This window comes from Macrotis lagotis, chromosome 2 (assembly GCF_037893015.1).
Source record: "Macrotis lagotis isolate mMagLag1 chromosome 2, bilby.v1.9.chrom.fasta, whole genome shotgun sequence".
In the NCBI taxonomy this organism is placed as follows: domain Eukaryota; kingdom Metazoa; phylum Chordata; class Mammalia; order Peramelemorphia; family Peramelidae; genus Macrotis; species Macrotis lagotis.
The window spans coordinates 151383896-151407509 of NC_133659.1; the positions used below are offsets into that span (position 1 = coordinate 151383896).

The 23614-nt window shown below is 36.1% G+C and overlaps 1 protein-coding gene and 1 pseudogene across 1 annotated transcript; one reads left to right on the top strand and one right to left on the bottom strand.

Moving 5' to 3' along the window:
• Positions 1–5596: 5596 nt before the first annotated feature.
• On the bottom strand, positions 5597–8524 carry MAP10 (microtubule associated protein 10). The gene has a single exon (XM_074222999.1). The coding sequence runs from the start codon at positions 8483–8485 to the stop codon at positions 5780–5782; it is 2706 nt and encodes a 901-aa protein (XP_074079100.1). The 5' UTR covers positions 8486–8524; the 3' UTR covers positions 5597–5779.
• A 483-nt stretch (positions 8525–9007) lies between these two features.
• LOC141513302 (protoheme IX farnesyltransferase, mitochondrial pseudogene) lies at positions 9008–20968 on the top strand (annotated as a pseudogene).
• The last annotated feature ends 2646 nt before the right edge of the window (positions 20969–23614 follow it).

Consider the following 23614-nt stretch of genomic DNA (forward strand, 5'->3'; position numbering starts at 1 on the left):
AAGGCAAACGTGGTTAAGTGGCTTGCCCAAGGCCACACAGCTAGGTAATTATTAAGTGTCTGAGACCAGATTTGAACTCAGGTACTCCTGACTCCAGGGTAGGTGCTTTATCCACTACGCCACCTAGCCGCCCCTGATTTAAAATACTGTAACTATTATATTGTATTTTATATATGTAATATAATTAACATATCATTATAACATGATTTTATTATATCACATCATTATGTATTTTTGATCCTCACAATAATACTATGAGGTTCCTTTTATAATCTCAAATTCACAGCTAAAGAAATATGAGAGAAAGAAAGATTTAGTGACTTGCCTAGGATCAGGGAAATTTTGAATACAGGTCTTCCTAACTCCAGGCTAGCACACTATCCACTAATCAATAGTAAGTATGTGAGCCCAAGCTAGATGTTTAACCTCTTAGTGCTCTGGATAATCTCTAAGATTGTAGGTTGCAGAGAAGGTCCCAAATGGATAAAATCCAGATAGAGTTCCTATATTTCTTTTTATTTTTTAGATTTTTCAAGGCAATGGGGCTAAGTGGCTTGCCCAAGGCCACATAGCTAGGTAACAAAGTTCCTATATTTCTCTTAAATATTATATTCCTATGTGAGATATGTTTATATATGTGCATGCAAATACACACACAAAATCATATAGATGTGATGATGGGTTCTTGAAGATTATACCAATAGAAAATAAAAGATAAATGGACTTATTGAGATAATTATGGTTGGTATAGTCTCAACAAAAGATTTCATGTAGGACCAACCGAATTAAATTCAGAAAGGCTCATCTGCAGAAGGTTACATTGTTTCTGATCATTTTTTTTATAACAAAACCACCTGAAAATGCAGCTGATGACCCCACTGATAACAGGTCATTTCCATGCAGCTAGGTGGCAGAGTAGCTAGGTTGGCAAGGAGTCGGAAGACTTGAGTTCAAATCCAGACTCAGACACTAACTAGCTGTAGGTAAAACATTAAACATCTGCCTGCCTCATATTCTTCAACTGTAAAATGAGGGCTGCTGTGAGGATCAAATGCTTATTTTACTTTCTCTCTATCCCTCTCCCCTGACCTGTCAACTGAGATCATCTGCTAAGATCTGAATGGGGTTGTACTCTACATTACTGAAAAGAATACTCACAATGATGAAACAACAGATTTTAAAATGTATCTGTGTGAATGTGTACATATATGTACATATATATTCTAAATATCAAATAGCTTTAAAATAACCAAAAATTAATAAACTCCTTCATCTCAACAAGTCTTTTAAAGATATAAAATGTTTTTTTGAATTTAAGAAATAAAAATGTATTAATGTAAATCAATTTAGAGATGAAAATGAACCATTAGATGAAGGCAATATTTAAAAATACCTTGGTCTCCTACTGGGAAGACATAAGTGTAGCTGAATTTTTTTTAATTTTTTTTAGGGTTTTTTTTGCTAGGCAATGGGGTTAAGTGGCTTGCCCAAGGCCACACAGCTAGGTAATTATTAAGTGTCTGAGGTGGGATTTGAACTCAGGTCCTCCTGACTCCAGGGCCGGTGCTCTATCCACTGCGCCACCTAGCCGCCCCTGTAGCTGAATTTCTTAGGAGATTTACTGGCAAAGTTGAATAGAAAGAATATAGTAAAAGCAATTAATATCTGTGCAATACCCACTTTATGTATATTTTCAGAACTAAAAATAGACCATAAAAATTGGAAAATATTCAAATTGAAATCCATGCAATATTAATGAAATTCAAAGTCCATCACCCTAAGGTAGTTAAAGATTAATACTTCCTTGACAAAAAAGGAAAAGGATGATTAATATTCTAAAAGCACATGGTAAATAGGGTCTTAAAAAATTCTTCAGATATACTTTAGCATAAGCAGAGATCACTTCAAAGAAACAAATTGAATCTAGAAATATTTGACCATGAGCTATATAGGAAATCAAATCATGCTTATTAGGTGTCAAGAAAAATTTAAAGTTCTCTCAATAAGACTAGTCCTAATTCAATTTTTAATCTATTTTCTATGATTCTCCTATCTCTAATTCTTGGTGATAGAATTCTAAAAGTATGGTTCAAGGTAGGACTGGTAATCAGATGGGGTCATATTGGTTATGACTAGGAAATTTAATATTTGGAAAGCAGATAGAGTATAATCCACTGAGACATGAAGACTCATCAACTCAGGCAATGGACCTGGGTTACTTAAGGCTGCTAAGGATTCTGACAGGTCTTACCATATCAAAAAGTTTTCAGATGAAGGTCTAGTGATACCTTTTTTTTTGTTTGTTTGTTTGTTTAGGTTTTTGCTAGGCAATGGGGTTAAATGGCTTGCTCAAGGCTACACAGCTAGGTAATTATTAAGTGTCTGAGACTGAATTTGAACCCAGGTACTCCTGACTCCAGGGCCAGTGCTTTATCCACTGCGCCACCTAGCCGCCCCCTTAGTGATACCTTTTCTAAGTTGTCCAAAGAGAAGTCTTGCTAAGTGTGGAAAGGCATATTAGTAAAAGATCATCCATCATTCACTGCAGGTTTATTTTCCCCTTTTATTTCAGATTTTAATAGCTGCCTTTTCTTTATTCTTAGACAAAAATTAGCATATATACAAGGATCAATAAATCAAAGAAAAATCATTTACTAAGCACTCATCAAGTGCCAACAACCATGTTAAGCACTGAGGTTAGAAAAGTCTTTTTTTCCTAGAGCTCACACGTATTCAAAGAAGAAAACATTAAAAAAAAAGACAGCTGCAAAGTGAATGGAAAGTTCTGGAAGTTAAATGGGGGTCATGGTAGAGTGCCTGGCAAGGCCTAGAAATCATTAGGTTATATTAGTGGGTCTGATGACAGCATCAAGCATCTGAAGAACAGTCAAGGCAGATACTAAGGCCTGATGGTGTTCCTCATATGAAAGGGGAGAGTTGATGATTTCTATCTCACCCAAGTCTAAATTTAAGCAGTCTGGATGGGTTCTGAATTGAACTAGAGGAGTGAATTGCCCTGGAGGGAGAGAAGGGGACCTTTTACATCCTAATAGGATAAATCAACACATTAAGGTGAGCTGGAAGTAGGGGGGTAGGGTATGAGTAGGGAAGACATAATCTTTTTAGATTTGGAAGTGGCCTTAAAAATCTGGCAAAAGAAGGCAAAAGCTAACCAAGGGCAGTGGTATAGATAAGATGGGAAGTGAGAACATATCATTTTTGAATAAAATTGAATGAACTTGATATGAACAACGCCTGGATACTTCCCTACATATAAAATGTATTTTGTTCAGATTGGTTGAGGGATTTGGTCATAACTTTTTGTGCTAACCTAAAACAAGTAAGCTAAATTAGAATTGAGAACTGAGGTTCCTAGTAACAGAGAGTAGAATGGTGACCCACAAAAACTGAGTCAAAAAGAACTTGCATAATAGTAGCAATTGGTAGGAAGACACTGTGACAAAGAGCAGAGGGTTCAAGGAAACACATTAGCCCTACAGGCATATCTGGGCAGAAGGCTCAAAACTATTGTTACCAGCTATACCCAGCTGTAAGAAGTTTGGAGGAAAGGTCTATTCTTTCCCTAACTTCTCACAGTGCCTATTAAAAAAACCCACGCAGTTGATGTATATTACCATTTATTTCCTATTATTTTCCAGCTGGAACTTACTTCTACTCTCCCATCACACATATACGCTTGGATCATTCACATTCCCATGCCTAAGTTCCAACTGATCTTTCTCCAAGGATTTCTTCCTTCTCTCCAAAATCAGTGTAAATCCTACCCATTTTAAAGGCATTCCACTCCTCCCTATTTCTTTCCTTACTTCCAGTTTTGACAAACTACTGCTTGTATCCTATACACAGAATGTGTCCTATACACACTACTATTTAATTACATTTGAATTATTCAGTAATTGTTTTAGTTTTTCTTTTCTTGTAAATTTAGTTATTTGGAGACAACAGCCCTTGATAGTTATCTTCCATGTAAAATGGGAAGGTTAAGTTAAGAGTATCTTTATAGGACGTCAGAAATCATCTAGTGTAACTGCTTCATGGACCCACAGAGGTTATGATTCGTCCAAGGCCACCTAAGTAAACAATAGAACCTGGATTCAAAAAGAAATATTCCAACTCCAAAGTTATATTGTAAAAACTTGCAAACATAATTAAGATTAACAGAAAGGAAATTATTAGGGGCAGGACTAAAATTGGGAGTTGTGAATACTTCCTTTTCCTAAGAAAAGAGATATGACTAAATGCTGATACTCTTGCTTCCATTTCAGACCTATCCAGGCAAGGGCACTTATGACAATAGTTTTGTCACTTTTAAGACTTTAAAGTCAATACTAATGAGATTGTTTTTAGTTATATTTTATCAGTAATTGGGGCAAATTTCTAACAATTCAAAACTCAGTATTTCAAGTCAAGTGTTCTCCCTTTCACTGAGAACATATAATCATTATGTTTTAGGATTTATAGCCACATAAAGCATTAGATGTGATCTAAAATCCAACTTCCTCATTTTTAGAGGAACCTGAAGTCCACAGAGATTGCCTTGAGAACATAACAGGGGAGAACTGGAAAAAAATGTTGAAGTCACTAGTCCTAAATTCCAATCTCAAATCTTTTTCACCAATATTCACTTATCTGGCAAATTACTCAACCTCTCAGTCTTCATTTCCTCATGACCAAAGTTCCACTTCTAGCTCTAAATCTCTGATCCTAAGATTTAGCCATAGTCTTGCAGGAATTAAGACTAGCTAGGGCTTGTCCCCGGAGCTTCTGAATAGTATCAATAATAGAACTAATTCTTCATCAAAACCTTGAATGTTCATTTTTGTCTATATACAGGTGTGGCACAAAATTTAGTTATAAAATTACAATTCAAGATTTTATTAGTTTTTAAAATTTGATCATTAATCCTTTTCCTTCAGTTTTAGAAATCCTTAATTTTTATAATATTTCTTTGATTCAGATCCACACTCTCGTATATCTGGGTTGTGGTTAATTGTTATAGTCCCCCCCCCCCCAAACCTAAAACTTCCTTCACAATCCAGACATGTCTTATCCTCACTCTCTTCCAATTGGCAACTCATTGATAGATGCTCCTTGCTTTCTTGCTCTCTACCAATAAAACAAATTTTAAAAATTAAACTCATTTGTACATTTTTATATTAGTAGCACAAACACTTGTTGCTTTTTCTTCTTAGTGGCTTTGTCTTTCATTTGGAGGTGTAATATCTTATTCCTAACTTCCTGACTTGTTTTCTTACATAAATTATGGTAGCATCAACTTAATTGGTATGTAAACTCTTTGGAATTAATGGCATTTTGTCTTTATATCATTCATAGTAATTAAAACAGCAACTTAAATACAAAAGGTGTCCCCTAATGAATAACTTCTCTAGCAATTTAAAATGGCCCCCACCACCCACTCCCTAGTATAAGCTTTGCTTTTTCCCCTTTGGATATAAACTGCTTTAGTTAAGCTTGTTCATCAGAATCAATTTCTAAAGAATTTGTATCTTTATCAGAACAAAACATAAAACAGAAAGCTTTATAAGGTTTATAATTATTGCATGACTCATTTCAAATTGCTTCTAGAGGAATACCAATTTGAACAGTAAAAAACATGGTGCATGAACAAAATTTTATTTTGCATTTCCAGAATGAATGCATTCACATAATTTATGTATAAAAATAAGCAATGTTAAAAAATTTAGTTAACCAAATATACAAGATTTTTAAAACGTTAAATATGGAAAAAAACCCAATCTTACACTGTATACCCAGGAAGCTTATTTATTACTAACTCACAAATGTCTTTGTACTGTTTGCCAATATCTAGTGAGCCCAGTTGATCATTTTCTTCAAACTGATCTGAAGTGATGCTATCCAGCTCTAGTTCTGATATATTAGATGGCAAATAAGAACTCACTTGAGATGTCCTAAGTGACTGACTTTTTTCTAAATATTTTTGGCCAGTTCTTGGGTTCAGTTTATCAGGGGTGCCTGTAGTCCTCCTTTTAGAATTATGAGTATTATTTTGGTCATTTTGTTTTTTCTTCCCTTCACTCCACTGTGAGGAAAGGTCATTGCTAGAGATACTATTTGCATCCACTAGACTTTTGCCCTGAGACTTTGAAAGATGAGATTTTTTATATGAATGCACTGGTGAGCTAGCTGAAAAAGGTGGGGTAAGAATAGAATTCATTTCACTTTTATGGCTTTTTCTAGACATTCTAGATTCATTAGACTTACAATCAGTATCTAAATAAGAATGAACTCTAGAACTTCCAAAATTATCATCAGAACTGAAAAAATCTTCAGAATAGCAAGGACTAGTAAAGTCATCAGAATACTTCAGTTCTGGTATGCTTTCAGAAAGGCTATTTTTACCTGATTTAATATCTTTTGAATTAGGAGTATGAAAATCACTATTCACAGTTTCATTTGTTCCATGACTAAAACCTATGCTAATACTGTCTATTCTAGTATTCTCTGAGTCAACATCTAAAAGATGGACTTTTACTTCCTTCTTAAATGTTTCTGAAACATTTGTAGGAGTGATCTTTTCTGGTAAAATGGGGTTAGTCACATTGACAGTTTTTATAAATGAGTCCCTGTTTGCTTTTATTTCAACCTTTATCTCCTTCTCAGTTCCAGTTCCTGAAACATGAGTTTCTTTTGTTGAGTCTTCAGATGCCACTCCATCTGGCTTTAAAGGTTTAATGTTTTCAGCAAGAACATCTTTAGCAGAACACAGATTAATGGGAAGTGTGTGTGGCTTCCCATACTCTTCTATAGAATGTTTACCTTTAGATGATACAGTTTTAAGCTTTTCTATTTTGGGCATTTCTCTTTGCATTTTTCTATACTGTTCTCTTTCTTCATGTAGTATTAACATATCTGGGTTTGTCCGTTTTAAACGGAGTTTGAGTGTATTTGTAAGGCCATAAAACAGCTTTCTTTTTGCAACCACCTTTTTTTGGATACTCCTGTTTTTTTCAAAACATACACTTCTTCTGAGGTTGTGTCCAGTCTGGTTCCTTATTACTGGAGGACTTTGGACCTCTTCTATTTTACTTGGTAAAAACTTGTCTTCCACTTCTTCAGTTTTACAAGTGGCATTGTTAGTGGGGGGCTCTGGAGCCTTCCCATCCTCAGGCCTGTATAACCAGGCTAAGTGAGGGTGAATATTAGTAGCAGCTGCAAGGGGCTGGTTATATAATAAAGATAATTCAACCAATAAGGCATTTAATAGAGGTAGCTGCCTTATTTTGTCAAGTTTATCTTGGTCAAAAAGTCTATCTGGGTCAGGCGGAGATTGGGTCATTGCATCTTGACTCTGATCTGATGGGACACCATGGTTCTTTACCAAGGGACACGGGAGCTTTTCTTTCGGAACCATTTCGTCCCATTCCCTAGACACACTAACTTGAGGTACAGTTATGACTTTTCCCTTAGCTGGTGGTACCTTTTTTGGCTCCAGGTGAGAATAATAGAGAGGTGGCGGGCAAATGATGTTTGTTTCTAGTTCTAACTCTGTGTCTTCCTGATTGTTTGCCCTGGTCTCTGCCTGGGAGGAGTCTGTGAACTCTCTGTCACTCGTGCTGCATTTGCTGGGAGTCTTTACGATCTTCACCACATATTCCTGTTGCTTCGGCCTCGTCTTATCGCAGGTAACGATCTCAATGACACCTTCCAGCTGCTTGGGTTCATCCAAATCTTCCAAAGCCTCCGGCCCCCCTTGAGAACAGCTTTTGAGTAGTGGGGTGAGCGGCGAAGGGCTACTCTCTCTGGGCCTCATTTCCTGCATTCTACTAACCCCGGCTCCAGGAGGGCCCTCCTCCTCCCCCTGGGAGCCCCCGGGAGGCTTTGGGGGGATGTGGCCCAACAGGGGGCTCCCCAAATCCGTCAGGCGGTAGCCCAGATAAATCTGCCCGACTTCCGCCCCCATCAGGTCTCTCAGGACGTAAAGGCCTCGGCTGCCCCGGGAGGCCCCGGCGGCGGGGAGCCCCTTCCCCTCTCCGGTGAGCCCCCGGGCAGCGTCGGCCAGGGAGATGCCACAGCTGCCCACGAGCTTCGGGGCCGGGGTCGGGCTGCCGGCGGGCACCGTCAGGAGCAGCGCGTACAGAGGGCAGAGGCCCAGCAGCCGCCGCAGGGCGGCCGCGTCCAAGCGGAAGAGGCAGGCCTTGCCGCGGCCGAAGGGGAAGGCGCCGGCCCGGCGCCGGCGGGAGGGTGCGGCGGGGCCTCCCGGAGGATACACCAGCAGAGTGGGGAAGTCCAGCAGGCGGAAGGCCACGGCCAGGCGGAGGCGGCCGGCCGGGGAGGGCGACCCGGCCTCCTCCTCCTCCTCCTCCTCCTCCTCCTCCTCTTCCTCCGGGGGCAGAAGACGCGCGTGCAGGCTCACCCAATCCACCAGCAGCTCCAGGGAGAAGAGCCGCTCCGCAGCCGCCGCAGCCCCGCTCCCAGACGCCATCGCGTTGCCCCGAGAGACCGAGAGGCCCCGCCGCCGGAGGCGAAGAGGAACCCGGATTGAAAAGATCTCGCGAGAGTATAGGAAGACGACGTAGAACGCGCGTGACACGTACGGGAAAACGGAGAAGATCGCGTGAGAAAAAAAAACAATCGGTGTGGGCCGGCGGGGGGGGGGGTGCTCTTCTTCACTTCTCGCGAGATTCTCCGAATGTGGCTGGGGCTGGCGGGGAGATGGTTCTCCTTTTGAAAGCTCGGCCACTGATGGGTCCTTTCTCCTTTGTTTAGGCGGGATGTGACGCAGCTGGGCCCCCAAAGCCCGAGCCAGGGCCCGCGTGTCTCACTTCTACCTCTCAGCGTCCTCACCTGGAAAATGAGGGGGCGCCTGTAATCGAGATACTGTGTCTGTCTGTTAGTGCGTGGGGGAGGGGTGGGGGTTGGGGTGTGTGTGTCTGTAATCGAGATGTTGTCTGTCTGTCAGTGCGTGGGGGAGGGGTGGGGGGTGGGGGGGTGTCTGTGTCCCTGCAGTACGCCTTCCATCCTCCCCCCAACTACTGCAGTGCTAAGAGGAGGAGCCTGACCCCCCCCCCCAACAGTTTGGAGTGACTAAGAAAGACAATTTTTTAAAAATTAAAAACCTTTTAAGACTTTTTCTGGATCTACAGCACGTTATATTTACTAAAAGCTACTGTTGAGGGCCTCTTGGGAAAAGGATGTTATAGTTATTTCCATCGTCTTCATAAAATCATGAAGTTTAAAAAAATGCTTTTTTACAAATGTAAGCACCTTCACATCCTCAAAAACCCACCACGAGATAGGTTTTCTTATCCTCCTTCTAGGAATGAGGAAACATGTTAAAATTGCCAATGTGTACTTTGTACAGGTCGCAGGGTTTAGTAAATGCAAGAGGCAAGATTTGAACTTGAGTCTTTCTGACTTCCTGGCCTGCATTCTCTCCACTGTGCCACCCAGATGGAGATGCAAGATGCCCTTGTTTTTTCAGATTGTGATAGTCCCAGAGACAAAGCTCCTGCTCCACATCTTGGGTAGTAAGCAGTAGGTTAAAGTTCAAGTCCAGATCTCCAGATTCCAAATACAGTTTCTTTTCCCACTGTAGGATACTGTTCTTTGTATGTAAAAGGATGCTGTTACCAAAGCTTGGGGGTAGGTAGTATCTCAACCTGCTCAAATGCTTAAAGCTGGTTTAGACAAGTCACTTAGACAAGTCGCTTCTGATCCCAGGCCTGCACTGAATCTGTAATCTATAATCCTCTGGCTTTGAGAAACTTAATATCTCATTAGAAAGACTCCTCTTTAGTTAAACAATGAGAAACAATATCTCATTAGAAAGACTCCACTTTAGTTAAACAATAGTTAAACTATCTTCCATAGTTTTGCATAATATCATTCTTGAAAATAGTAAAGACACAAAATAAGAAAAGTTCTTAATCCCCCCCATATATTTAGAGCTCTTTCCCTTCTCAAATTACTTTGTAATAGACTTATTTATATACACATGCTCACTCTTTTCTTCAGGATAATATAAGCTCCCTGAGCATATAATAGTTGCTTAACAAGAAAATCAATTTGTGAATGCAAAATTATATAAACCAGAATTATTTGTTGAAGGAATAAGTAAGATAGTCTTTTGGTTGAATGTGTTTATTTTTGGAAAGCTTTCTACAATAAGTATCAAGTATTTTTAAAAGTTTTAAAAACTACATTTTATGGTGCCTCTCATAAAAATTTTAGGTAATACACATATATACATATACTTCTTGGCCAAGCTAATCCGCCATGATTGTTATGGTATTTTACTATAGATAAAAATACAAGAATAAAGTGCTTTCACATGTTTGTTTATTCTGTTGATTAAAATACAATAGGTAATGAAATTCAAACTCAGATATTAAGTAAAGGCCAATTACCTTTACTTTCAGGTAATAAGTATTTATGAATCAATTATAGATAAATATTATCAATTATAGATATAGGTGGATAATACACCTATCTTTGGGCAATAAATAAGTCAGATTGAGAGGATCCATCACCTTTCTCAAAAAAAAAAAAAATAACTAGGGTGGCTAGATGGCGCAGTGAATAGAGCACCAGCCTAGGAGTCAGGAGTACCTGGATTCAAATCTGACCTCAGACATTTAATAATTACCTAGCCCTGTGACCTTGGGCAAGCCACTTAACCCCATTTGCCTTGCAAAAACCTAACAAAAACAAAAACAAACAAAAAAAAACCTAGCATATATATTCTTACTTTGTTGATTTTTTTACCTTTCTCTAAGTGATTCCATATATCTTTTGATTTTGATTTGAGAAAATCAGTTTCTGTAGGGCAAACAACTTTTTCCAGAAGATATTCTCAAATCCTGACACAGTGCCATTGTGAACAACCTTCACTAATTCTAAGACATGAAAGTAATAAATTAGTTTGATCATTCAACAGACATTTATTAAGCTTGTACTAAGTTCACATCTCTACATTTACATCACCAGCGATGAATTAGAGTATGAAGGACAGAAAAAGTAATAAAGTAGACTGTCTTAAGTCTTTTCCAGGAAGGAGGAATGGTTTCATCTTTAGCCTGAGGAAGACATTTGACCTGAATTGCTCAAGATCCCAAGTCTAATAGGGTAAGACTGTGTCCCAACATGAGCTAATGGTCGGTTGGGAAAGCAGGTTGGGGGGGAGGGGGAGAGACAAATATAGAGAAAAGGCACCATTTGAAAGAGGTTGAAGTGGTGACTACCAAACTCAGCTCAGTCTGCAGCATATATTCTACCCTTTGCTCTTATTCCTACAAAAAAGGAAAACATTCCTATTTGCCAGTCAAAATATACATTTTGAATTTTATTTCCTGACTTTCAATTTATATTATTTAAATTTAATTTTTAAAAATAGCAATAACTACATGACTATCAGCCTCAGTTTGTTTGATTATTGAATATGCAAAGCATTATTGAGAGTGGGGAAACTAAAACCCAATGAAAAAATATTTTGATTGTTACCCTTTAGGTAGGGGCTAGCCAATTAGGGAATAGGTGCTCCTACTATTTTCATAACTTTCCAGAGTTCATATGTCTACAGATCATAGCCAAGCTTATTTCCTCTAGAACCTGGTGTGAGAAAAATGAATGAACCAAAAGCCATGCTGTGGGACAAGCAGTTGCTTCTTTTGCCTGAGGGCACTTTGAGGGACTGCCAGCTCTGCATTATGACTGTAGAGTTAGATGACCTGCCTTGGTGAGGGAGGTATAGTAATAGTGTATTTTTTAATTTTAACAAACTTTGACTAGCCAATCCTTTTTTTTTTTTGGTATTAGAGGATTTCTTTTCATAATTCAAAATTTCCTGTTAAAATGACCATTAGAGATAGCAACTGGAAATTAATTTTCAAACCTTCTCTCTAAGAAAGGGATGCTACTTAAAAAGTCTAGAAATTGTCAGGGGCAGAAAAGCTTGCTCAAATCATTTTTATTTTTTGTATTAGAAGATTTCTACTCAGACTTCCTACCACCCCAAGACATGAGAATTGCATACAAATTTTTTACTTTAAAAATTTCTTCATTTTAAAAATCTTTTCTAAGATTTTAAAATTTAAAAAAATTTTCTTAGTTTTACATTTTATTTTGAGGAGGTCTGAATATCTGAAACAAAAGTGGTGTTTGTTCTTGGTGGGGCTCATGGTCCTTTGCTTTTGAAAAGGACCAGTAACATCACAGGAAGCTATCAGAAATCCAATTCTGGTCATGAGACACTTCACACACACACATTCTCTGTGAATATTTTTTTTCCTGTTTTTAAACAGAATTTTAATCTAAGTTTTCTATTTTTTCTTTTAGAATAATTTTCCTTTTTTTGACTCATTTTTCAGATGCAGAAAAGGAAGGGGTGCCCATCAAATGAAGAATAGATCAACAAATTATAGTATCTGATTGTAATAGAATATATTGCTCCATAAGAATTGATAAAAGGAACTGTTTCAATCAAATTGAGAAGACTTGTATGAAAGGATACAGAGTAAGGAGAGCACAACAAGAAATGTTTATGCAATAGCAACACTGTAAAAACAGGAATACTTAAGAACTCCTATCAATTCATTGAGCAACCATGAATCCTGAATATTGATGATGAAGCATCACACTTCCTGACAGGGTGCAGTGAGGCATGTTTTTGGTACATAACCGAAGTTGGAATTTGTTTTGACTCTGCATATTTGTTAAAGGGTTTTGCTTCCCTACCCTAATGGGATAAAGGAGGGAGATGAATAATTTTTGTTAACTGAAAATAATTAGGAAAAAAGAAAAATGGGTACTGACATGACTTAAATGAATTGTTGCATCATGAATGTAAAACTCCATAAAGACCTTCTGATATTAAGAATAGTTCCATAGTGTAAAGTTAAGTACATTGTGAGTTCATTGAAGAGAGCAATAAAACAATTGAGGGATTATAAAGTAATTCATAGCAAGTCTGGTCCAGGAGAGATTACTCAGGAAGTTTTCTGTGAATAACTTGATCCCTTTTATAATTCAAAATTTCCTGTTAAGATGACAATTGAAGAGTGTAACTGTAAATTAATTTTCAAGCCTTTCTCTAAGAAAGAGATGCTGCTTAAAAATCTAGAATTTGTCAGGTGCAGAAAACATTGCTCAAAGAGAAAATGTAAGGCATACTAAAATCCCAAAAAAGAAATGCTACCTCCAGATAAGGCTGAGGTTAAACCACTATTAACTCCTTTAAAAAGTTAATATTGGTCCAAGCTAGAGATCTCTGAAAGAAACCATAGCCCAGGGGAACAACCATTTTAGCCATGTGATGGAGTCATCACAGAATTGACTGGTATTTGAGCTAGAAAAGACTACTATATAAAACCTCAGAAAGCAACTAAAGAACTATTAGTGTAGGGCTTCATTACAGAGTCCACCAGTTCATATGCATCATTTAGAATGATGTTATGAATGAATGGGAAGATACAAATTGGTGTACTACCAGATTTTGAACAAGAGAACCAAAATAAATTAATGTTCCACTTTAAGAGTTCAAAATAAGAACAAATTAAAAATCCCCAATAAAACAGAAAATTGGAAATCTTGAAAAATCAAAAGATGAACAAAATTCAAAGTAAAAAAAAAATCATCGAATTAATAAATAAAACCAGAAGCTGGTTTTATGGGGAAAAAAAACAGTAAAATAACTAAACCACTGGTTAATCTGATTTTTAAAAGAGGAAAGACTACCAGATTACTAGTATCAAAAATGAAATGAGTGAATTCACTACCAATAAAGAGGAAATTAAGAGAATTGTAAGTAACTATTTTGCCCAATTATATGCCAATAAATTTGGCAATCTAAATGAAATGGACTAATACCTACAAAAATAAAAATTACTCAGATTAGTAGAAGAATGAAATACTTTAATAACTGAATCTTAGAAACAGAAATTGAATACACCATTAATAAACTTACTTTAAAAAATTGTTTGTAGGGTGGCTAGGTGGTGCAGTGGATAGAGCACTGGTCCTGGAGTCAGGAGTACCTGAGTTCAAATCCAACCTCAGACACTTAATTACCCAGCTGTGTGGCCTTGGGCAAGCCACTTTACCCCATAGCCTTGCAAAAAAAAAATCCTTTCTACTAGATGGATTCACAAACAAATTCTACCAAACATTTGAAAAACAATTGCAGTACTATATAAACTATTTGGAAAAAAGAGGTGCTAATACCTAAACTAGGAAAAGTCAAAACAGAGAAAGAAAATTATAGACCAATTTCCCTAATGAGTATTGATGCAAAAATTTAAATAAAATACTAGCAAAGAGATTATAGCAATATATCACAAGGATCATACATGGAATTTATACCAGGAATGCAGGGATGGCTCAATATTAGCAAAACTAACATAATTAACCATAACAAGACCAAAACCATCAGAAATCATATGATTATCTCAAAAATGCAGACAGAACTTTTGAAAAAATAGAACACTCCTATTAAAAACACTAAAGAGTATAAGGAGTAAATGGAGCTTATCTTAAAATGATAAGTAATATCTATCTAAAATCATCAGCAAACATTATCTTAATGGTGTTGACCAGAGGAACCCAAGTTAGAAGAACCCACAATTCTAAAAGACTTGCAAAGGGAAAATACTTTTCATATCTAGAGAAAGAACTATGGAAACCAAACGTCAACAATCTTCAGTTTTCAGAAATTGTTTTAGGTATTATGTTTTTTTCTAATTTCCCCATTTTGATTTGATTTTTTTACAACATGATTAATATGGATTCATGTTTAGCATAGTTAATACGCATAGTATATATTAGATTACTTTCTGACTTGGGGAGGAGAGAGGGAAGAGAAGAAGGGAGAAAAATGTGAAACTCAAAACCTTGCAAAAAAATGACTTGAAAATTACTGTTGCATGTAATTGGAAAAATAAATAAATAAAATATTAAAAATAAAATAAAGTGGGCTGCTAATTAGAAGCAACCATGAAATCAGCCTACACTACCATCCAGAAAAGACACAGATTATCTTTTCCAGAAGCCACATGACATCAAAGTTATGGCGAAACTAAAACAGAGTGATGACTTTATGTGATGCTCAAGGAACTAGGTCACAACTAAGTCAAAGTATATCAAGAAAATTGGGAGCATGCCAGAAGCAGAGGTGGACTTTGGTTCCTTGAACCAATTTTTTTGTTTTTTGCTTTTATTGTCTTTGGAGGACTTTGGAAAGAGCAGATGAAGGTCTTAAAAAATGGTACAAGGGCGCCCAGAAGTCAGGGATGAGGAAGTCTGGTGACCCTGGCAAGTAGTCCTCAGTTTTTCGCATTATGACCACCGGCCCTCACGCACGTTCCTCACTAGTCTTGACAGGCCAGGTAGGAGCATGTATCTATCCCCTGAAAAGAAGAACCATGCAACAGACACCGCAAAGATTTATGCACCAGTTAAAGAATGTTAATAAACAATGGATTATATTTCAGATCTAAATTTCCTCAAGCACATGTTGAACAGAAACCTCACCCAGCAAATAAAACCCAAGCCAGAGCCAAGGTCACCTCTGTTCCTTGAAAAAACATCTTCAAGTCAAACCAAAAGAGTTGTTCATGAGATCAGATCAATTTCACTTCCCAATCTACCTTTGTCTAAAATTTCAAATCAGAAGGAATTGAAAGAATTAGAAACTGCATCAACAGTTGAAAACCTAGGAGGAATGGGGACAGAGTCCAAAGATGAAAAGCAGTGGAAAGAGATGAAACTACAGTTGGATGACTTACCAGGAATTTTGGCCCAGCCGTCCAAAATCAAACTTACAGCTTTAGTCGTAAGTACAGCTTCAGCTGGATTTGCATTGGCTCCAGTACCTTTTGACTTAAACTGTTTCCTGCTTGCTTCTGTTGGAACAGGCCTGGCATCTTGTGCAGCTAACTCCATTAATCAGTTCTTTGAGGTTCCATTTGACTCAAATATGAATAGAACAAAGAACAGACCTGTTGTTTGAGGACAGATCAGTCCTCTGCTAGCTGTATCTTTTGCTACATGCTGTGCTGTTCCAGGAATTGCACTACTAACTTGGGGGGTAAATCCACTCACAGGAGTTCTAGGTGCTTTCAACATTTTCCTATACACCTGCTGTTATACACCTCTGAAAAGGATTAGTATTGCCAATACGTGGGTGGGAGCCCTTGTTGGAGGCATCCCACCAGTCATGGGCTGGACTGTAGCCTTGATGCTGGAGGATTACTACTGGGTGGAACCCTCTACTCCTGGCAATTTCCTTATTTCAATGCTCTAAGTTTTGGAGCCTTCGAGAAGATTATTCCCGGGGAGGCTACTGTATGATGTCTGTCTCTCATCCTGCCATGTGCAATGAGTGGCCTTACACCACTGCCTGGCTTTAATTGGACTGTCAGTGATGGCCCCCATATTGAAAGTCACCACATGGACTTTTCCCATCATCTCTTTCCCAATCAACTTGTAAATTTCCTACCTTGGTTTTCGGTTCTACAAGGATTCCGACCGAATCAGCTCTAGGAAACTGTTTTTCTGTAGCCTGTGGCATTTACCATTACTCTTACTTCTTATGCTCACTTTTAAGCAATCATTTGATGGGGAAAACGACTTAAAACTTAAACTTAAAAGCTGAAATCAAATAACTTTTCCTAGAAAATAGAGCCATGGAATAGCCTGCATTTTTGCTATCAATCATTGAAAGTCTAGTAGAGAGATTAATGTTTTTAGTAAATTGATATTCCAAAATAATCCTCCATGCTTAAAAATGATGCTCAACTAATATATACATGTGTATGTGTGTATATATATGTACCCATATACACACATATACATATATCCTGAAATATGGACAACTGATATATATGTGATATATGCAAATATATTTGATCAAAAAACTCCCTCTGGGGGAATTGATCAGGTTAAAAAATTAGTATTTTAAAAGAACATTTTTCTTTTGCCCATTCTAACAGACTTCGTTTTGATAATATCAAGAGAGGACATATCTCTCTTTCCCCATTCCTTTAACATTTCCATCTCTAAAAAAACATGTTTATGGGTTTTCTCTTTCTACATTTTATCCTCTTTTCTTTCTTTTTTTTTAAAACTAACAATACCAACCTGGTTGATAAATGATGAACTCTAGTAATTTAATATGTCTAGTTCTGTTTCTCAGGCTTTAAATGCCTCACAGATACTAGTAACTTTCCCTTATAGCAGAGCAGAGGAAATTCATCCCCCTCTTTGTCTTGCGAATAAACCAAAGGTATTATTATTTAATTGTTCCCTTTTTTATGAAAAATCATATCCCTTCAAACATCAATGAGGGGAAAATGAATGAGTTGATCTACAACATACAAAGCTAATCCAAAGCAGTTTTTCTTTTTTTTTGATTAAAGATTTTATTTATTTTGAGTTTTAAAAAAAATGGTACAAGCTAAGAACCAAGTAAGTGAATCTGAAGCATTTAGATAATATTTACCATAATGTACTTTAGACTTTACATGATGACAGAAATTAGAATTTTGAAAAAGAATGCTGTTTCAAACTGTTATGGAGCCCAAACAGGGAAACAGGAAAAAGTTGATTTTTTTCAAGGTATACTACTCTGTAGACAGTAAAGCAATACAATGATGAAGATGTAGCTTTACTTGACAAAAAACAAACCTCTTACATGTACCCTTGATTTGAACACAACCCATCTTCTTCAGCAAGTTGTTCCTTTTATCAACCCCCCCAGAAAACTCTCCATAGCTCCTCGCTACTTCCTTGCTATATATATATATATATGTTAATTCCCCCCCATTCTTTGAAAAAAGCCCTCATTTTTCACCAGTTCAGTTTGAATCATTCTATATTTTTCTTCCCATTTTTGTCTAAAATGAAAAAGTTGTATTTGGTTCCACCACTTTCTCTCTTCTTCTAAACCCCTTGCAAACTGTCTTTCATCCTTATCTAACTGAAATGTTCTCTATGAAAACACCGATGAAATCTCAATTACCAAATCTAATGGGTTTTTTTTTTTTAATCAACATTAATCCTTCTTGATTTATCTTCAACTTTTGTTTCTATAATCTGAAATTAGGCAGCTAGGTGGCACAGTGAATAGAACACCAGACCTGGAGTCAGGAAGACTCATCTTTCTAAGTTCAAATCCAGCCTCAGACACTTAGTAGCTATGTGTCATTGGGTATATAGCTTCAATTTCCTTTTCTGTAAAATGAGCTAAAGAAGAAAATGGCAAACCACTCCAGTTTTCTGCCAAGAAAACCCCAAATGGGGGTAATAGAGAGTCAAACATGACTGAAAGACAATGAAAAATCTGAAATTGTAGCAATTTATAGGATTCATTCAGTCTTTCTTTCAGTCAAGAGATGCATCAGTTATGGGTACTTTCATCTTCTGCATTTTCCAAGACTCCAAAGTACAAGTCAATAGTTCTTACCCAACCTTTATCAAATACAGAGTGAAGGCTGAGCCATTACTCCTGATTGAATGTACATAAGAATGTTACATGTTGACTCCAAAATTTTGGCTCCATTATTTTCTTAATGTTTTTAATGTTAATTAATTTTATAATTATTTCTCTTCCACTATACCCCATTAAACAAAAACAAATCTTCATAATAAATATGCATAATCTATCAAAACAAATTATCACATTGGCCATGTTCAAAAATGTATGCCTTATGCTCATTTTATGTCTGTCAAATTTTTGGCAGGAGGTGAGTAGCTTGTTTTCATTTTCAATTCTTTGGACTCATGGCTTATTGCATTTATTAATGTGCTGAGGTATGAGTCCCGAATTCATCACTGAGTCCTTTAACAATGAATCAGATTATTGTTGAGAAACCTTAACATTCAAGGGACACAGGTTGGTTGCTTCAATAGAAAATTGCTCTATGCAAAGTTGTTGCCTACTTACCAAATGATCCCACAATGAAGGAGAGGGGTCTGTAACGACAATTGAACACATCTGCTTGTTTTCTAAGACTCTTTGAGGATTTAAAAAGCAAGTGATGATTGCCACCAGTTTTACATAGATTGTCTTAATCAGAAAGTGGTATTTAAAGTGATAAAAGATCCTGGGTATTACCTTGCCTCTAACTGAATCCTAGTTCAAAGAACATGAGGGGATTGAAACCCAGCTCCCTTCCTGCCCAGAACTTCAGCATAAGAGACCACTGGGGTACAAAAACAATTCATAGAACCTGGATCCTCAATGAAAATACTTTTAGGAATATAGACCTACAAATTTTATAATGATCATGATTAATCCATACCAAAAATCAGCTCAGGTATAGGGAAAGAAAGAATTTCAAGTTATAAGAATCAGATCCATCTGACCAGTGCCCAGACTACCTTTTGATATTTATTGGTAATACTGAACAAGTGATTGCATATTTAGCCAGGTAACAATCCTAATATTTTCCCAAGTATGAATGACAAGACACTAGCCTAAGCACTTCACAATTATTATCTTATTTGACCCTCACAACATCCCTGGGAGATAGCTACTATTATTATCACTATTCAACAAATGAGGAAACTGAGGCAAAATAGAGGTTAAGTGCTTTGTCCAGGATCATATGGTCAGTATGTACTTGAGGACAAATTTGAACTCAGGTCTTCTCAACTCCAGAAATTCACTGCAGCACCTAACAGTTCCAATGTGTCCCTTTCATGTAGATATATGTTTAGTGATGCATGTGTTAATTAGTGTTTTCTAAGTTTTGCCTGTTTTATTTTGCCACTTAAGTATATTATTGCTTATGGTGCTGGTATCATGAATGTACTGCTGCTATGGTATGCCATATCTGTCTTGTAACTTGCAATATTTTTTAATTATTATATTACTGATATTTTAGAATAATGTGCCTGGGGAGTTGAATTTTAAGCTTTCCCTAAATCATCACTTGCTTTTGATAATTCTGTAACATTTTATTGATTGATTTCCTAGAATATCATTCTTAAATTATTTACTTTTTGAATTTTCTGAGATGTCAGCAATTCTGAGGTGGTTGCTATTCTTCAAATCTATCACATGCATTTGCAAGAATTACAATTCTTTTTCCAGTTAATATATTTTTAAAATTCTATTTGTTTTTCCATTAAACATGTAATAGTAGTTTTTAACCAATCATTTTCACAAGGTTTTGAGTTTTACAATTTTTCTCCCCCTCTACCTTCCCTCCCCCCATCCCCTGAGAGAAAGCAATCTGATGTAAGCTCTATATTTATAATCATACTAAACATAGATAGATATTGAACATGTGAGAGAAGAATCAGATCCAAATAGAAGAAAGGAAACATTAGAGGGGGGGAAGAGATAATACATCAGACAGCTTTTAAAATTTGAAGATAATAAATTTTGATCTTCATTTAAACTCCACAGCTGATATGGATATTTTTGTACAAGTGATGGTTTTACCCTTTTTCATGATCTCTTCAGGATATGGACCCAGTAGTGGTATCCAGTGGTTGCTAGGTCAATGGGTATGCACATTTTTATTGCCCTTTGGGTATAACTCCAAATTGTTCTCCAGAATGATTGAATTAGTTCATAGTTCCACCAACAATGCTTTAGTGTCCCAGATTTCCCACATCCCCATTTTCCTTTCTGATTATCTTGGCTAATCTGAGAGGTGATATCTCAGAGATGCTTTAGTTTGCATTTCTCTAATCAATAATGATTTAGAGCAATTTTCATATGACTATAGATAGTTTTGATTTCTTCATCTGAAAATAGCCTCTCCATATCCTTTGCCCATTTATCAATTGGGAATGATGGGTTTTTTAAAAAAAAATAAATTTGACTCAGTTCTCTATATATTTTAGAAATGAGTCCTTTTTCAGGAATACTAGTTTTAAAAATTGTTTCCCAACTTAATACATTCCTTTTCATCTTGGTTGCAGTGATTATTTTTGTGCAAAACTTTGCAATTTAATGTTATTCATTTTGCATTTTATAATTTTCTTTATCATAAACTGCTCCCTTTTCTATAGATCTGAAAGATTTAGTATTCCTTGTTCTCCTAATTGTATTATATGTCTTTTATGTCTAAATCCTACACATTGAATTTATCTTGATATAGGATATGAGATGTTGGTCTATGCCTAGTTTCTTTCCTGGGAGGTTTTAATTGAAGAATGAGTTTTTAATCCCCCAAACTGGAATCTTTGGGTTTATCAAACAGTAGATTACTATAGTCATTTACTGCCATCTCTTTTGCTCCTAATCTATTCCACTGATCTACCACTCTGTTTCTTACACAATACCAAACAGTTTTGATGAATTGTGCCTCATAATATAATTTTAGATCTGGTATGGCTAGGCTACCTTCTTTGCATTTTTTCAATAATTCATTTGATATTCTTGACCTTATGTCCCACCATATGAATTTAGTTACTACTTTTTCTTACTCACTAAAGTAATTTTTTGATGTTTGATTGCTATGGCATTAAATAAGTACTTTAATTTAGATAGAATTGTCATTTTTATTGTATTGGCTTGGCCTACCCATGAACAATTGACATTTTCCCAGTTATTTAAATCTGATTTTATTTGTGTAAAAAGTGTTTTATGGTTGTTTTCATAAAGTTTCTGAGTCTGCCTTTGCAGGTAGATTCCCAAGTATTTTATATTGTCTGATGTTATTTTAAATGCAATTTCTCTATCTCTTGCTACTGTATCTTGTTAGAATGCTGAGGATTTATGTGAGTTCAGTTAATATATTTTCCTGACCAAGTTTGATTTGATTTTTTTTATCTTAGCTAAAGCAGTTGATCTCATATAACATTATCACCACATAGATATTACTAACTATAAAATAATGCACTCACCTTAGCCTATGTATTTATTTGGAATTAAGAAATGTAATTCCCAACTATACGCATATCATTATTAACATAGGTTTCTTGATTCTTTTATTAGTAATTTGTAGGTTTAGCTATGTCCCGAGTGTTTCTAACTTTTTAGATGGCAGGGTGTATATATTTCTCCATATTCTTAATATAGTGTTAATGGCCATCTAGGACTCTAAATAAATACTAATAGTTATGTTTATAATAATTTAGAAATGTATATATCATTATAAACAAGACATAATCAATGTAAATGAGCATCAGCCATCTAATTGCTTTCAAAGAAGTTAATTGTAACTTCAATTTTTAATTTATTATTTGTCTTTAGTATGAATTATTTTCATTTGTGGAACCAAACTTTTTGTATTTTTTAGTTCCCAGGCCTGTAGGCCAGAACTAATTTGAATAGCTCTAATTACTAATTTAAAACAGGCCTCATTTAATGTAATTAGACTTTAAATGGGTCTTATTTTAAATAGACAATTCTTATAATCTGCTTAGCCTGTTCCAAGACATAGCCAGCTGCTATTTTCATTATTGGTGTAGGAATTATCTTTTGAAATCTGGATGGTGAAACAAAATTCTTTGTTTTAGTTTTATGAAATATCTGCTCATTTGGATTTTAGAATCTACATTTCCTCTAGACAGCTAAATTCAGTATGTTTTTAAATATCATTACAATTAACTTGTATTGCTTCCTAGTTCTTCAGGGGTCAAGTTCATTCCACTGCTCTTGTAGTCTTGCTCCATCCTTAAATAATAGCCACTTAGGGTGAAGAAGAGCCACAGCATCACAAAAAACACTTTCTATCCATTCATATCATCCTATCTTTTTACTTTTGCTTCCATAATCCATGTGTGCTAATTTTAAAGAAGCATCATTTTGGTCTTATAGATTATTAACTTGTTTTTAACTACTTATGTATTGAAATGTTCACTTAAATATCATTTTCAAAGCTTGAAATTATTTGTTTTTTAAAACATGCATGTCATTTTATTTTAGATTTCAAATTCTAAGAAATATCTTTTTGCTTTAGATTTCCATGCTTTGTATACTTTAGCAAAAAATATTGAATAGATTGTCATAAATGATAAATAATGTGGAGCCTAGCATTATATAGCATTCATTTCTATATAAAACAGAGGTGTCAATCACATATGAGACTCACAACTTCCAAATGCCACTCAAACCAGGTTAAAATATAATTGAAAAATATTTAACAAAATAAATAAAAATGAAATAAAATTAAGATAATATTAATAAGTGTTTTTTTTAAATCAACATGTGGTTCACAGGGATCCTTTGTTGTCATTTAAGAGCCCTCATTTCTATTTGAATTTTACACCAGTGGTATAGAGTAGACTTTGAAGAGCCTAGTACACATTAAATTATGAATGGAATAGAAAGAAAAGGAGCTCAGAGGCATCCATTCTTAAAATTTCTTTTAAAAACCAACAAAAAACCTTAATATTTATAGAAACCTAGGAAAATCTTGTTTGGGCTGCAAACCTTTTCACAGAGACCCTACTGAGTCCAATTTCCCTTAGATTCTGATGTTTATGGTTGACTAAATCTAGGACCTTGGGTAGGTAGATTAAAGGAAATGGGATAAATTTCCATTCTTTCTACTCCCTCCAGTTTTATAATATGCTGTGTTTCTTTGCATTAGATGTGAACATTCTCTGAAGACTGTTCAATACTAGTCAGACAGCAGGAGATGCTGGATCCCTATTGGCA

Bases quoted from the DNA above. Each gene is read 5' to 3' on its own strand.
- MAP10 (XM_074222999.1), bottom strand. From the start codon at position 8,485: ATGGCGTCTGGGAGCGGGGCTGCGGCGGCTGCGGAGCGGCTCTTCTCC.